General features: G+C 42.5%; 1 protein-coding gene across 1 annotated transcript in view; it reads left to right on the top strand.

Moving 5' to 3' along the window:
• Positions 1 to 16,992, top strand: part of ANO2 (anoctamin 2) — a 335,522-nt gene that overhangs the window by 277,293 nt on the left and 41,237 nt on the right. Inside the window, exons 16-18 of the mRNA XM_079140683.1 lie at positions 9,856 to 9,967; positions 13,629 to 13,686; positions 13,845 to 13,945. Of these exons, the coding sequence (XP_078996809.1) occupies positions 9,856 to 9,967; positions 13,629 to 13,686; positions 13,845 to 13,945 (271 nt within the window). The remainder of the gene's footprint in view (positions 1 to 9,855; positions 9,968 to 13,628; positions 13,687 to 13,844; positions 13,946 to 16,992) is intronic.

The raw sequence follows: 16,992 nt of genomic DNA, 5'->3' as shown, positions 1-16,992 counted from the left end.
TTCTTAAACCTGCAAAACATAACAGACCTGGTGACACACTATTTCAACCTCTCCAGAGGGAGGTGACCCTCAGTAACTCCAGGGAACATTGCCACCCCCAGTGATGCTGGAATGCTCATTCCTGACTTTCCAAGAGGGCTTTGTCTGGGGTTTTCAGGTAACCCACTGGCACCTCTCCACTAGCGTACCTTGATATGCTGTCTCACATAGTGTACCTTGATACACTGTAATAGTGTTTGAGGCTTATACTCTGCTTGGTGCTTCCTGGGCTTTATTTCTCTGGGCCTTCACAGCAAATGCTTAAGAAAGGTGCCATTTTAGAACTTAGGATGTCAGTATACCAAAATTAAAAAGAAGCATTACTGAAAACTCAAAATTCTTTCTTGTGATCATGAACAGAGGAAGATAGACAAGCCAAGGTTAATCAACCTCAGGAAAAGAAGGGTCACTGAGAAGTTAACCACCAAAGCCAAAAAGATCAAACTGGCAAAGACTCAACAAGAAAGTAAATACATTAGATTTTTCTGAATATGATTGAAATAATTATAGTTCACCTCTTTATTTCACTGGATACTTGAGAAATTCCTAGGAGATCAATTTTTATTATGGCAGCACTACATAATGAATGCTTTTCTAAAATCTGCATTTAATTAAAAGAAATACCTTTGTTGCTCAATTTATAAATAAGACATTTTTTTCTAGAGACAAGTACTTTGTATACCACAATTTCTCACTAAATACTTTACTTGTTGAAATTACATAAGTCAACATAAGTGATTTTGTAAATAAATGCATTTTAAACATTATTGTTAAAAAAGGTTAAAAAAGAGGGGGCGGATTAAGATGCCAAGGCTCAGAGAGATAAACTCACTTATTTGGGAACTCCTGGCAGAAAGGTATTCAGGTTTCCAGCCAGGGCTTTCATCTATTCTCCATCATAGCCTTGTGAGTTGCACCATAGAACACAAAAGATCAGAAATTGGTCTTAGAAAAAGACTTGGGGAACCACATGGTCTGACTATATGACCCTGATGCCCCCACTTGCCTGAGGTTCTGATTCCTCAAAGCTAGCTGGATACTTTGAAGGAGGGTTCTCAGTTCATACCATCCTCTAGCTCCTAGGGTCATGACTTAGGCAGGCAAATGCATAGGGGACCAATGGCTTGATGTGTCCAACTTGGACCTCTTGATTTTTTCTCCACACCTGTTACTTTTCATTCATTTTTTTCCAACTTAAGAAAAGGCAACATCAACTATTCAAATGCTCCTACCAAAACTCAAGTGTCATTCTGGATCCCTTTCCCTCTTTCACCACTAGACATTAGTGAGTATTGTCTATTCCATTTTCAAACCTATCCCAGATCTGACTACATTGTCCAGGTTCCAACCTAAGTTTGTTCAGTCCATTCCCACTTCACTTCTCTGCTTCTACTTTGTCCCCCTTCCCCATCTTCCTCACAGCTTATTCTCTGTGATCTTAAAATTTTATTTCACTATATCCCTTCCCTTTTCAAAAACCTAACATGGCTTCCCATGGTGCAGCCTACAGGGCCCCACATAAACTAGCCCCTACTTCATCTCCTGTCACTTGGCCCTGTCTCTTCCTGTACAGTCTTAAGTCTATCTTGCCCCGTCTTGCTGTCAGCACCTGGAACACTGCTAGCTGCTCTGTGCTGGCCCTGATCCTTCGGGTCACAGCTTAGTGGTCACCTCTTCAGAACTCTTCCTTGATTACTCCATCTACAAGTCTTCCTACCCTCTTTTCTTCTCATCTCTCTCCATTTCCTTTAATATGCACAACTCTCTAAAATGCTCTTGTCTCCCTCTAGAGCATAAGCTTCACATGACAGGAAGCTTATTGGCTTCTTCACCATTGTACGCCCTGTGCTCAGTGCCTGGCACATAATCATCACTGGATAGGTAAATGCTAAAAGGAAGAGACCTTGAGGGAAAAGTCAAAGCATTGTTGGGGATCTTCACTGAAGAAGACCCGAGGGGCTGGGTGGAAGTAGAAATGACTCCATTCTTCCTCACTGGGGTCTTGGTTTCCAGACCAGTGTAGATATTTATAAGGTGACCCATTGGTTCATGGGACTATCTGAGACTACAGAAATGACAGCGGCTCTCCCACTGCTCCTGTCCCTGCCACGGGGAGAGCGTCTTCATAGGGCAGTGGTAACATTCAAATGGGCCATCCCAGTCCATGCCTAAACAGCACCTGGCACCTGGTGGGTGCTGCACAGGGGTTCTCATGATGGCCCATAATGAAACATGACAAATTCTCTCTGTATCACTCTCTGTATCTGTCTCTGTCTCCTTATCACTTCTTCTGTTTCTCATTTTTGTGCTTGCGCTCTCTCTCTCTCTCTCTCTCTCTCTCTTTCCCTCTCAACCCCCTTTCTCCCTTACTCTCTGTTGTAGTTCCCTTCTTGTTTAGGCCCTCTTTTCCTTAAAATGAGATGCCCCAGGGTCCAAATATCACTGGGTAGCAGAGCCAGGCTGCTAGCCCACACATGTCTCTTAGTCTGGGGTAAAACTATCTTCCTGACTCTAAGGGATTCCTTGTACTAAGAAGCTCTCTAGGGAAGCAGGAGTACCGCAGGCACCCTCAGCTCCCTTCATCCATCTGCTGGCTGCCTACTGACCCAGCTGGCTGGCTTCTCCTAGGGTGATTCCCTCCCATGGCATAGACAAGGCCGTAGCATCTCACTGGAGGCTCAGACAGTCCCTCTACCCTTTCCCTACACTCACAAATGGAGGAAGGACCAAATGGTTGGGCTGTCAGAAAACAGTACTGTTTGCCAAAGTTCCATTGCCCTAGAGGAGAGGCAGGAAGAACAGGCTCTTGGGCTCAGCCACATAGGCTCAGACCCTTCATGCCTCTATACTGAGCAGAACCAGGGTATTCTAGTTGAAATACACACTTAGGCATCTCTTCATTTTGTCTTGTGGCTGTCATTATGCATCGGCTGTCTAGGGACTTTTGGGGAAACCAGTTGGGAGGAGATGCTTTTCCAGGATTTAGATCCTACAATTGGTATCCTTTTGCTAGCCATGCTGTTTCCGTATGATCAGGAGGGAACTCTGGGGACTTGGAGTACTAAGCTGGCCCCTGGGACTAACTTAGGCTTTCATACTAATTATTTTCCAAGGCAGCTTACAGCTGGGTCATTTGCACTCATATTTTTTCATGACACAATGAAAAGGAGGTTTAATACTTAAAAGAAAGGGGGCTGGTGTCTGATCATGGGAATGCTCTCTGATCATCCATTTGGTTCTAGATGAAGTCCTGTTGGAATTCTGCCCCCCACAGGTTGAGAATAGACGAAACCTGCAGATGACTTCTAATTAACCTTGGAAGCTTTCTGGGAGAGGTGGGAATCAGGGGCACATAAATGATGGGGAGGAGTTGCCTGCCAGTGGACTCACACTGCCGCCATTTGACTCTCCTCCTTTATATTCCCATGGCAATGATTTCTAGAAGCACTGTATTTGGGGTTCTGTGAAGCACAGCACTAGACAGTTTCCTCATAATCTCAGATCATCTAGAGGTCTGAGTATAGTGAGAGGATCCTGTCCAGGGGCCTGAACAGTTTGCCCTGCCCTACCTGACCCGTAGACACTATTCCATCCCAGATGGACTCTGTTTCATGTTTTCAGCCACACAGTTTCTGTCACTGGCAGTTGAGGTGCCCTGTGTTGGCTGTTGAAAGAGATTCAAAAGCCATACTGGAGCTCCAGGCTTTGGCATTCAAGGCTCCATTCTCTCCCTCATTGTGAGGTGTTCCCTCCTTCCCCAAAAGACTCAACCAAGTGCACAACATGGCCACAGGACTTTACTGAGGTGGGGAGACCCAGCTGATTTAGTGACCTATCAAGTGGATTTGGATGGTTAATTGGAAATACCCATTATTTATGGTGGTTCATGGCCCTAAAAGCACAGGCAAAGGCTGCTTTTAGAAATAAAACTAATAAATAATAGTCTGGCTCATAATTTATCAGTATGGAGGAAGGGAGCCATTCATTTCAGTTGGAGCAAAGAGCTCCGAAAGCAACAGATTCTCTCTTCAGAGAACTGGAGGAAATTCCTATAGGGACTAGAAGATCTGAGTACAGACAGTTCAAAGGGGATTATGAAAGGAAATTAAAGACATGTGCCACTCCATACCTCTTCCTAATCCCCTTCCAGACATATTTATAAGACGAATTTTCCAATTTTTCAGACTCTCAGACTTGATTATTTTTTTGGGTGACATTGGTTTTAATTTTCTTACTCCATACTCCAAAATTTAAGAGAGATGAGTTGTAGTTAAGTTACTTTTGAATTGAATGTCTCAGGTATGCTGGGCAGAGGTTCAAATTCCAATTTTTTTTTTTTAAAAGAAAAATATCCTATGGAAAAGTCTGTCCCTCCTTCCCTCCCTCCCTCCCTCCCTCCCTCCCTTCCTTCCTCCCTTCCTTCCTCCCTCCCTTCCTTCCTCCCTCCTTTCCTTCTCTCCCTCCCTCCCTTCCTTCCTTCCTTCCTTCCTTCCTTCCTTCCTTCCTTCCTTCCTTCCTTCCTTCCTTCCTTCCTTCCTTCCTTCCTTCCTCCTTTCCTTCCCTCCCTCCCCTCCTTCTTTTTCCTCCTCTTTCCCCACCTCCCTTCCTCCCCCCCCTCCTCCTTTTCCACCATCATCATTTCCGCCTCTCCTACCCCAGTCTCAACACAGGCACAACAGGGTCCTGTGAACCATCTCTATTTTTGCCTCTGTACTTGTCCTGAAGTAGGACTTAGTCCTTTAGCACATTCTACAAGGGCAAATCCAGAATTTTATACATTTTTAGTGAAGGATGATCTTTAACTAAAGATGAATCTTAGTGAAGATTTTGTGGAACACCAAATAAGATTGTCATACTAAAATCCACCCAGAGGTTAATGAAAATTTCCACTACATGTCTCTGCCCATTTCTCCTCTGGCTCAGCTGCCTCCTTGCCCTGTCTGCCCTTCCCCTCCCATTGCACCCACTCCTCCTCCTTTTCTGGGTCCTCCAACTAATTCCATTGAATCTTATGTGAGAGAGTTTAAGTCTCTTCATGTGTTGCTCTTGCGTCTTCACACCTGTTATCCTGCTCAGCAAAGAAATCCTTAGGAATTGTGCTCAGAATGTGATAGAGAATTTTGGTATATGACAACTATTTTTTCCTGGCCTTCATTCGTTCATTCATTCTTTCATTCAGTACCTGTGCCTGATAGAATACATCTGGCAACAGCTATGAACTATCCAGATCTATCTCTGTGACTTTGTTTATTAAAAAAAAAAAAAAAGTCTTGTAATTGTATGTGAATGAGTGAATGATAGGGTGAAGAGCCACAGAAGGATTCACTGCTGTGAGATCTCAAACTGAAAGTGATCTTAGAAATCAATAGCAGACATTTCCTCTTGGGCCTCAGAATTGTTTCCTCTGTCAAGGGGAACAAAAATCAGGTTGAGGAAGGGGTTGTGGAATCTTAGACACAGTGAAGACTTGATGCACATAAATCAAACAGCAAGGCACTGTTCTCTTTGTTGGGACAGGGGAAGGAAAGACCTTAGAGATTAAAGATCTAGAGTAATTACTAGCATGCATGAGCTAAAGAGGAAATAACCGAAGAGGCAGAGTTAGCTGTAAATGGTGAGTACAAGTCATTATCTAAATGATTATTTGGTGAAACAGTGTGAGATTACGCAGGTCTTTTTATCTATGAGGCTGTCTCTCCAGGCATGTCAAGAAAGAGAAAATCACAAAACCATCAGCTAAGGTAGATTTTTCCAACATCATCTCCTATAAAATTATAATAATGTCCAGATTTTGCTTCAGGCAATGCTATTGCCATTATGATGCAAAAGAGACTCTGAGCATTCCCATCCTCGGAGCTTCTTCCAGGTCAATGAGACATGCCTTGCCTGTGAAGTCTCCTTAGTAGTCCTCTGCTCATATTTGGACCACCACTATGTTAGAGGCTCTTTCAGTAGTTCTCCTATCATTATGGCTAATACAGTTTTACTACTACATCTCCACCTGGATTATTGCAGATCTTTCTTGCACCTCCAAAAAGTTGTTGATTCTCTCAGTTTTGGAGGATGTGCTGTTTGGAGGGTGTTGTAATAAATTCCCAGTGACTTATTCTCGAGGATTAGAGTGTCACACACACTTCTCTCTTCACACACTTTTCTCCTCACCTATTGTTGACCACTGGCTCCACAGGTACACAGAGCTTTGCCTTTCAGGCTGCCCCTAATGACCTTTGAGCCTGCTCAGAAGTACTGCCCCTACTTCCTAAGGAACCTCATTGGGGTGGGCATTTCTCTTCATTTAGGAATGTACAGCTAATATCTCAGGACTTGTATCCCAGAGTCCCACCTGCATAAGTCAATTGAACAACTCTAGCTGCCGAAGCCCATTCGGTAGACATGTTGTAAATCTCCAAGATTGATTTCTTGTCACAGCCAGATGATTGGAGGGCCTTTCATTTGGTGATTGGGAGATCTGGAATTCCTCCTCCTGGTGGTGCTGTTGTGCTCTAGGGGATGGAAGTTTTCTCTGGGAGGTGAGGGAAGAGAGACAGAGGAGGCTTGGAAGTGGCAGACTTCACTTCCATTCCTGTCTCACAGGCTCATTCACATTACCCTTACCTGGTATGTATCCAGAAAGAGGGGAGGAGCTTGATGAGCCTTGGCCAATGTCTGCGTCAGAGTTTCCCTCAGAAGGCCTGGGAGACCCACACAACCAGGACCCCTACAGATGTGCTCTTATATCTGTGGTTCTTCTCCCCACCATAGACCTTACTATAGATGTATTTTTAGTGTTAAAATTTTTGTGTACCTAACCACACACACACATAAATATATGTATATATGTGTGTGTATGTGCTTCATGTATGTATGTATACATGTATTTCAAATTTACTTAAAATATTTACCAAATGTAATAATTAAAATGATTTGGTAAATAATTAAAAATATTTACCAAATGTAATACTTCCTAAACAAAATCTTATGCAGTTGAAGGTGCTCAACAAAGTAATATGATTCCCTGTGGTTCTCATTCTCAAGGAATTTCCTCTGGCAACTCAGTTCCCACACAGAGATCATATCTAGGTGATCTTTAAGCTGCATCTCCAGAAGTCAAGTGCACCCTGGAAGCTCTTCAAGACTTGGGGTGGAGGTTAGGGGCTTTCAGCTTCCTAACCAAAGAATGATCTGTACACAAGTAGTTGTGCAGTGAGAAGGAAGTTCCTACTGATTATCTCCAAATACTCAAGCCAATGACCCAGCATTGACATGAATTAAGGGCTTACTTATTTCCTTACCATATAGGAAATAAGATTATGGATATGCAGACTTCTCCAAGGGTCTCTTCTGCCAGGAAAGGGGAGATAACACCCTACTGCTCCTAGTTAAGTCTAGAAAAGACTTGGCCTTGTATGAGAAGTTTTCCACAGAGAACTTGCTCAGTGAAGCTTCCAGAAAGAAGTGGTGAAGGCTTTATGCATCTTGGCATGGTGAACTCAACAGTGGCAAACATTTCTCAGGTGTTCATGTTAGGTCTAGGAGGTGAAAGAGAACATAAGATGCAAACATCTGGGGTCAAAGATGCTGATTTTAAAGTACAATATAAAAAGTGTCATTAGAGGTAGGCAGATCTGGGTTCAAATCTTACCTCTGTTGCTTACTGGTTGTGTGATTTTGAGTGAGGCTCTAACCTGTCTGGGCCTCAGTGCCCTTCTTCTATGAAGGTGAAAAATAAGACCCACTTCACACAGATAGTTGCGGGTTAAGTGACATAGCAAACCACACACCTGTGTACAGTGCCATTTGTAGAGCAGCTTGGAGCAGGCACTCTTGGGCAACATCCACATCCCCTTGGACCACCCTGAAGGTCACCTTCAGATAGTGCCTATTCATACAAATGGTGTCCAGTAACTCTATCTAGAGACATTCTCTGGTTCTAGGAGTATGCTCAGCCCATGCATAAGACAGAGTAGAAGTGCCAGGGAGATAACCCTGAAGTGATCTTCAATCAGTGAGGCACTCCCACTTGCTCTCCCCTTGGTGTGAATTCTGAGGTATGCTTCACATAGTTCCCTAGAAAGTCACTAGTGGAATTGAACTCCAACTGCCTGGAGCATTAACCTGTGAGACCCAGTAGCCTACAGATCAACCTGCTCATGCGTATACCCTATTCCCTTCTCTGACTCACCATCCCATTCCCTCACCTTGCTTCCATGAAGAACCTCCCAAATAAACCACCTTTTCCTAAATCTCTGACTTACCAGGATTCAAACAAGTGTACATGGACACTCAGTGATAGTTACATTACTATTAATTTTCGAAAGGCATGGATGTAGATAATTAATACAGAGAAATATAAACACTATAAAAGGAAACAGAAAAAGATTACTCCCAACTAAAGGCGTCTGGGAAAGCTTCCTGGAGAAGATTATGGGTAACATTTAGTCTAGATATTCAAGGATGCAAAGGATGCGTACATGAAAAGATGGATCAGAGAAGGACATTCTAAGGGAGGGAACAGGGAACATGTGTGATTTGGGTGTCAGGAAAGTCAGGTGGGTCCACAACCAGTCCCATCTAGACACAGATGTCCTTGGCTGGCAGGACGCAGCACTGTGCCCTGTGCCTTGCACACTTTCCAGCTATACTTTTCAGTTTACATGATGCAGGGTTACTGCTTTCCCTCTGCCCCTGAAGAGTGTGGCTTTGTGCTATGATCCTGCTGTTTGCACCCTCCCTCCCCCAATTGACATTGTTGAAATCACAGCCTCCAAGGCGCTGGTATTAGAAAATGGAACCTTTGAAAAGTGTTGAGGTCATAAGGGAAGAGCCTTCATAAGTGAGATTAGAGCCCTTATAAAAGAGGGCCCAGAGAGATGCATACCTCCTCCAACATGTGAGTGAGGTCAGGGCAATGAGGTGCCCTCTATAAACCAGAAAGCAGGCCTTCCCAGACATCTGCCTTGATCTTGACTTCTAAACCTTCGGAATTATAAGATATAAATTTCTGGATTTATAAGCTACCCAGTTTATTGCATTTCATTATAGGGGTCCAAATTAATATCCTGTAGCCAAGTCATTTGTCAGTCTGTGGAATTCCCACCATGTGCCCCACACAGTTGCCTACTGAAGCTTCCCAAGTGTCCTGAGTCTTCTGAAGGCACCTATGGGGTTTCTGCTCAGGGCTTCTCAGGATCCTGAAATGTCAGCTGACCTGATAGAACACACTAGGGCTGTAACCTTTGAGCTGGAGACACTGGGCTTAGGCCCTGTTTGTCTCACTCATCTGAGGAGCCTCCATCATTTGATTAAGTGAACACAGGTGTGTCAGCCTATCCTGAGGACATGCCAATAAATGTCTTCCCACTAAAAATGAAGAAGTAAAAAGAACAAGGTCAAGGTGCCCTCTCTCGGCTCTAGTTTAGAGGTCAACAAGTCTTTTTAGCCAGAGACGTTTGTTTCAGTAAAATCTTGTAGAAGTTGAAATTATACAGTTAAAAGCTGAGTTCTCCTTGATGGAGCAAAGAATGAAGGTCAGAAGTTCTGCCTGCTCAGACCCTTCTTTGAGGAGCACACTGTGAAACCATTGTTGAGTGGCAAGAGGCAGGAGGTAGTGAATAGTGAAGAGGGTAGCTTTTGCATTCCACAGCCTCAGATTATCTGGTGAACCATGTGGGCCTTCCAGATGGATTCAGAGAGACGGGTCTCTTGGTTTCTATTTGGAAGGAATAAACTGGGAGACGATGACTCATGCCAAGGTCAAGACTCTGGAGAGGTGAGAAATCTCACCTCTGTCTAATCAGCTTTGGTCTTCTCTTGCAGAGGTTCCAAAAACAGAACAGACTTTTGAAGAGCGTCTGATCCTCAAGGCTTTCTTGCTAAAGTTTGTCAATGCCTACTCCCCCATCTTCTACGTGGCCTTTTTCAAGGGGAGGTGAGTATAATGGTCTCATGTGGAAAAGAGATTTGTCACTAATACTGGGTCCTCCACTCTCAGGACAAGTAAGGTTAGTCCATCCCTATTGTCAACTCACAGCCTCATTCCTATTCCCCACCCTCTTTTCCACCCAGAGCAGTAAATCATTCTGAATTAGCTTCTTTAGATTCTGACAGAAACTACAGAGATTTGGTCCTGAGCCCTGAAGGGAGAGTCATAGAATTGGTGTCTCCTTTGAGGATGAGGCAGCAGGGAATTGCATGTCTAGCACTCAGGGGCTTTTAGGTCTTGAAATGCAATTCTGGGCTAACTACTTGGAATTAACATAGACTGCACAAGTGAAGGCCACCATCCTTCACAAGACTGTCCTCACTTAAGACATCATATACTAACTCTGAGGTTCTCAGGATGTCAGCAGTTCTGATCCACTGATTATAAATTCCAGAGTCCCCACTATCCTCTAGGGTATAGTAATTCACTAGAATGACTCACAGAACTCACAATGTGCTATATTTACATTTACAGTTTTATTATAGTAAAAGGATACAAATCTAAACCTGCAAATGGGAGAGGAGATAGATAGGTTCAGGTCCTGGAAGGTCCTAATCACGAACCTTCCATGTCCATGTCCGTAAGACTTGTCACTCTCCTGGTACATCCATGTGTGTCACCAACCAGAACACTCACCCAAACTTTGGTATCCAGAACTTTAACTGGGCTTTCATTACTTAGGCATCATTGATTGAATCATTCACCCTGTAGTTGAGCTCTTTCTCTAGTTTCCTTCCCCCACAGAGGTCATAGTGCTGTCACTTGGCTCAAAGCCCCAACCAATATGGTTAGTCTTTCTGGCGTCCTCTCCTTTCATCCTGGGTAATCTCATTAGCATGAATGTAGGTATAGTCCCAGTGGCCCACCATGAATAACAAAGGCAATCCTATCACTCTGGAAATTCCAAGGATTTAGGGGCTCCTCTCAAGAACCAGGGATAAGAACCAATAAATTCTTTATTGTACAATAGATCTGGAAATAAAATCATTTATGATAAATTATTTTTTGTGATCAGGCCAATTGTCTACTACAAGATTTCCCAGGAGACATCCACCAACTGTATTAGGCAAGCTTCCCTAGAACTGGAAGTTCATCAACCGGGCAGAGCTATCAGGAGTGCTATCCACACTGGATAATTTTTTATAAGTGTTTGTGACCCAAAAAACAAACCCCTCCCCAGGACCTCTGCCTCTGTCTTCTAATGAAGTCATAGTAGCAGAGTCAGGTGTGGTGGTGCACACCTATAATCCCAACTACTTGAGAAGCTGAGGCAGGAGGATCCAAGTTCAAGGTCAACCTGGGCAACCCTGTCTCAAAATAAGAAATTAAAAGGACTGGGATGTTACTTGGTAGTAAAGTGTCCCTGGGTTCAATTCCTAGTATCAAACACACACACACACACACACATACACACTCACAAAAGCAGGGAAATCATCCATATTAATGAGTAATTAATGAGTATATATTTCACCAGTGCTTTCTATCTAGATTTAATAGCAAAGGCAAATTGCACACATATTTCAGACAAAAGGGTGTTCTGACTCTTAGATAAATTTGTGGCGTATTGGAAGAGATAGTCTTGGCAACAACACCACTGTAATCTGTGTTAAGTGCTATAATGAAAGATGAAAAAGTGTTGGGGGGAGCTGGGATATGCTTCAGTGGTACAGTGCTTGCCTAGCATGTGTGAGACCCGAGTTCCATTCCCAACACCACAAGAAAAATAGAAAAGAAGAGGTGTGAAACCATATAATTACAGACAGAAACAACAAGATGACTTCAGACAAGGAAAGATATAAGTGGAGCCTTCCATGGATGAGTAGAATTTCAATGGATGGACAAAGGGACAACATTTCAAATAAGTAAGACTCTTGATCATCTGTCTGGCTCCATGATTGGCTTTTACCTAATTCCCCACCAGCCCAGTCTTCTTATCCCTGAATAAAACATTCTCTGCATAGAAGGGGAATGAGGAAGACTTCTCTTTATTGAAATTCTTCTAGTAAAAAAAAAAAATCGATTTTTTTTTTCTGATCCCCATAATCTCTAATTGCCACTTGAGTCAATCACACCTTGATTTCCTAGGAAATCATAAGCCCTCACCAAGGAACTGCACACAATGCAATTCTTGACACTAGTGAAGAGAAGAGGTGCATCGAGAATATTCTTAGAATCCAAACTTCATTGCGCTTAGTCTCAAAGATTGTATGCGTGCGTGCACGCAAACACACACACAGTCACTTACTCACACCCCCTTCTCAACCCCACGCCACACTCGGTCTTAGCCACTGTAAAGCTTTACTTCTTTTTTTTTTTTTTTTTTTTTTTTTTTGATCTCCTTGTCTGCAATTTCTGTGATTTATTTTTTTTTATTTTATTGTAAACAAATGGGATACATGTTGCCTCTCTGTTTGTACATGGCGCAAAGGCATACCATTTGTGTAATCATAAATCCACATACAGTAATGTTGTTTGATTCATTCTGTTATTTTTTCCCCTTCCCCCCACCCCTCCCACCCCTCTTTACCCTCTATACAGTACTTTCTTCCTCCATACTTGCCCCCCTCCCTAACCCTAACTCTAACCCTAACACTAACCCTTCCCTCCCCCCCATTATGTGTCATCCTCCACTTATTAGCGATATCATTCGTCCCTTGTCTTTTTGAGATTGGCTTATCTCACTTAGCATGATATTCTCCAATTTCATCCATTTGCCTGCAAATGCCATAATTTTGTCATTCTTTATGGCTGAGTAATATTCCATTGTGTATATATACCACAGTTTCTTTATCCACTCGTCAATTGAAGGGCATCTAGGTTGGTTCCATAGTCTGGCTATTGTGAATTGAGCAGCTGTGAACATTGATGTGGCTGTATCTCTGTAGTATGCTGATTTTAGATCCTTTGGGTATAGGCCAAGGAGTGGGATAGCTGGGTCAAATGGAGGGTCCATTCCAAGTTTTCTAAGGAATCTCCACACTATCAGTAATGTGAAGAAAGAGCCTACAGAGTGGGAGAATATCTTTGCCAATCATACTTCAGATAGAGCACTAATCTCCAGAATCTATAAAGAACTCAAAAAACTCTACACCAAGAATACAAATAATCCAATCGACAAATGGGCTAAGGAAATGAACAGACACTTCACAGAAGAAGATGTACAAGCAATCAATAAACATATGAAAAAATGTTCAACATCTCTAGTAATAAGAGAAATGCAAATCAAAACCACCCTAAGATTCCATCTCACCCCAATTAGAATGGCGATTATCAAAAATACAAGCAACAGGTGTTGGCGAGGATGTGGGGAGAAAGGTACACTCATACATTGCTGGTGGGGCTGCAAATTAGTGCAGCCACTCTGGAAAGCAGTGTGGAGATTCCTTAGAAAGCTTTACTTCTGTTCTCAGCAATTTGACTGGATTAAGAGTTGAACCTTAGGTGTTATAGATAATAGTTGGTTGCTAATGGGGTGAGAACTTCTATCTCACAGTGAGGTGCTACCTCTCTGTGCTTTCAAGGAGGATGTTGCCTGAGGATGCATGTCCTCAAACAGCCCTGGCATGTTCCACCTTTCTGTAACTCTTCCCACACTTTTTAATTTCAGGTTTGTGGGCAGACCTGGAAGCTATGTCTATGTCTTTGATGGTTACCGCATGGAAGAGGCAAGTACAGCCACTGGTGTTTCCTGCCTGAATAGCGGTTTGTAGGTGCATCCCCATCCCAGCCCCATCTTTCTCCCCATCACAGCATTTCCGAGCCCTTGCTTCTCTGAGCCCCACTTGACCTAACTTCTCCTTTCTTTGTCTTCTCCTTCCTGCAGTGTGCTCCAGGGGGCTGCCTCATGGAGCTCTGCATTCAGCTCAGCATCATCATGTTGGGAAAGCAGTTGATCCAGAACAACATCTTTGAGATTGGAGTCCCGTATGTAACAAATCTCACTTTATCTTTGCTGCAAGAGGCTAGCCCAGAAGTGCCAGACTTTCAGCACAATTTTTATGTCTTTCCTCTGATCACTTAGCTTGGTCATTTACCTCCTCTGTCTTTTTGTCAGTAACTTTTCCCATGGAGTAATTCCACTCCTGCGGGCCTTGTTTTCCAATCTGACATGGGATGTCAGTGGTTCAGAAAGGTTTACCACTTGCTTAACTGCACAGAAGGAATAAATGACAGAACTAGAAGTTTGGTATCTTATATCCTAAAGTGAATATTTTTAATGCTCTTTGTTCTCCCAGTGAATGAGTGGGAGGACACTGAGATGGTAGAAAGATGAGTATGGAAGTTTGACAGATGACGGAATCATTTAAGAAAATCTCAGAAAGTCAATGTGGAAGATATAATCTTAGGAAGGGAAGGATAGATAGTTGGTGAAACCCAGAATGGGTTGTTTTCATGTAGATTCTCTATCCTTTCTCCATGGTTTTATGCATGTTTTATAGAAGGACTTCTTTCTATCAGGATTTGCATGGAAATAGTCATGCAATAAACACTAACCTACAGACCCCCAAAGAAAAGAAGACAGAACAAATTTAAATCTACCTACAGGTCCAAGAAAAATGTAACCTCTTTTGCCTTTCACTTCTATTGCTTTGTGGTTTTAAAGAAAAATCCGTTTCAGAGAATGTTTTCAGATAGCCAGCATCACAGAGCCAGAGATAATCAGAGGAAATGCTAAAAGGGTGGGTTAATTCTCTTGAGAACCACTTGCAAGATTGACCATTCTGGGGTACAACTGTCAGAGGGTGCCCATAGGGCTAGTTGAAGACTGTGTGACATGCTCTGTCTCCCTGTTAGAAATTTACTATGCACATTTATGCTGATGATTCTAAGAAATCCTCCATTAAGGAAATTTGGTTAATCCCTTTCTTTCCAACTGAACTAGAACATCTTATTGCTTATGGTTTTTAATTGTAGCCATTGGAATTCATTCTGACTAGGTTTAGTGGCAAAATAATTTATCAAGTGGTACCAGAATTTGTTTTAAGGGCCAGAGAATCAGATTCTCAACTACATGGCTAGGAATAACACTGTAGGAGGGCTTGCAGGGAATAATACCACTACCTCCATCTCTTGGCTCATATAGCTCAAATGTAGAAAGAAAAATCATATACAAAAAGGCCCTGGTCTTCCCAAAGTTCAGATTTTTATTTTGGGAGACAAAATGACCTGTAGTTACTAGGTGCTCTCTATGTAATACTAACTCCATCCAAATTCAAAGTAAAGGTCAGGAGTTCAGAGGCAGTTGAAGAAGCTTCAAAATCAGAGGTGTTTCTTCCATGCTGTCTGTGTCTTGAAAGGAAGTCACTATCATCATGTGTTATAAGATGGTCTGCCATTATTTCTTAAGGAAACCATGTCAGGGACATGGCAAAGGCAAGAGCCGGAGACCTTTTAAATCCACTTAAAGTTCCCTAAGTCCTAGTTCCTTGGGCTGAATAGAGACTCTAGAAGAGATATGGCCCAACCTCTTTCTCCATGTAAAATTATACATTGTATACCTGCTATCATGGGGGCTATCACTCTCTGAAAGATACTTCGTAGTCTTCCTCAGAAACACATAGCTGAAGTTATTATGAAGAAAATTTAGTTTACCTGGGAAGAAAACCCTTTTTAAATGGAACTGTCCTTCAAGAAATGAGAATCCTCAACATTTCTTCATGACACTATGTTATTCCAGTGTCCAGCTGGGTCTCGCCATCACATAACATTAATTAGGTCAAACACCTAGTGTTCCTTTCTGCCCACATATTGGGACAGCCTCAGGTGGCACTTGGCCAGATACTTTTTCTGGAGGGGGATTGATGGAAACATCAGCGTCTGGGTGCTTCATTCCATCTCCCTGCTTAACAGCCTGTCTTCGGTGGTCAGAAAATCATGTCTCAAGAAACTGAAGCTTTGTTCTATTCTCTGGCTTTTTGACCAAAAGCTGTGTAATGATAGTCAAGCAAGAACAACAGATGGTTCTTATTCTGTTGAAGCTTAGCATCTTAGAGAGACATTATTTGTTATGGACCAACATCCAGAGAATACACAGAAGATACCAAAGCCACATCTGGCCCTTTGAAGCTATGTGACTGGCCCCTCCACCACTCCTGCAAGAAAAGTCTTATTCCCCTCCAAACATCTGGAGAAGGCACCTGCACTTCCAGTGCATTGTTATTCTGCTCTGGATGGAATTGTCAATTGCTCTGGGTATAAGATGACCATGTTTTCATCTGGACATCTGCTCTACCACTTAGCCCATCCTTTCTGAACCCAGAAGCCTTTTATAGAGTATAAGAGAGAAAAACACCCAGGCATATGTTTGGACAGTGTGTTTCCTACCCATTGAGTCCATTGGCTCCATAACAGATGAAAATAATGCATGGTGGTTTGCCTGGAAGGCTTAATTCTCTTGTTTATACTTAATGTGTGTTTAATTAATGGAAATTGCATAATAACTCATAAAGCTTCAGGCAAGTCATTTCTCTAAGTCTTGATGTCCACGTCTCTTGATGAACATGGTGGCATTATAGTCATCTCCAAGGTGCCTTGCAGGTCTAGCACCCCATGAACTCTCTTCTGCTGATCTCTGCTAATTCCAAATACAAGTCGCTCTATTTTAAAATGTGTTTCTTCATTTCACTTTCTAATTTGCTATAGGACAGATATGACATAATTACATGGGTAACATTAGGGATGTAGAACAAAGATTCCTCCCCCAAACCCAAAGTTCTCTATGATCCTACAGATTGCATTTTGAGTTTGGTCCATCAAATCACTATGTTTATGATTACTGGAGCTTTATTTCCCACTGAGAGTACTTTCTTCATAAATTATACTCCTCCCATCCAGAATTTAAGCACCTGACAGTACACTGAAGTATGAGAGTTGAAAAACATGAAATAAGAATGAAAAAGAGACTCTACTCTTATCAAAAGAAAATAACAGTTGGTTCTGACAGTGAAGAAGGAATCATGTATATTATAAAA

This window comes from Sciurus vulgaris (genome assembly GCF_902686455.1).
Source record: "Sciurus vulgaris genome assembly, chromosome: 5".
Lineage (NCBI taxonomy): Eukaryota > Metazoa > Chordata > Mammalia > Rodentia > Sciuridae > Sciurus > Sciurus vulgaris.
This window is presented reverse-complemented; position numbering and strand designations above follow the sequence as displayed.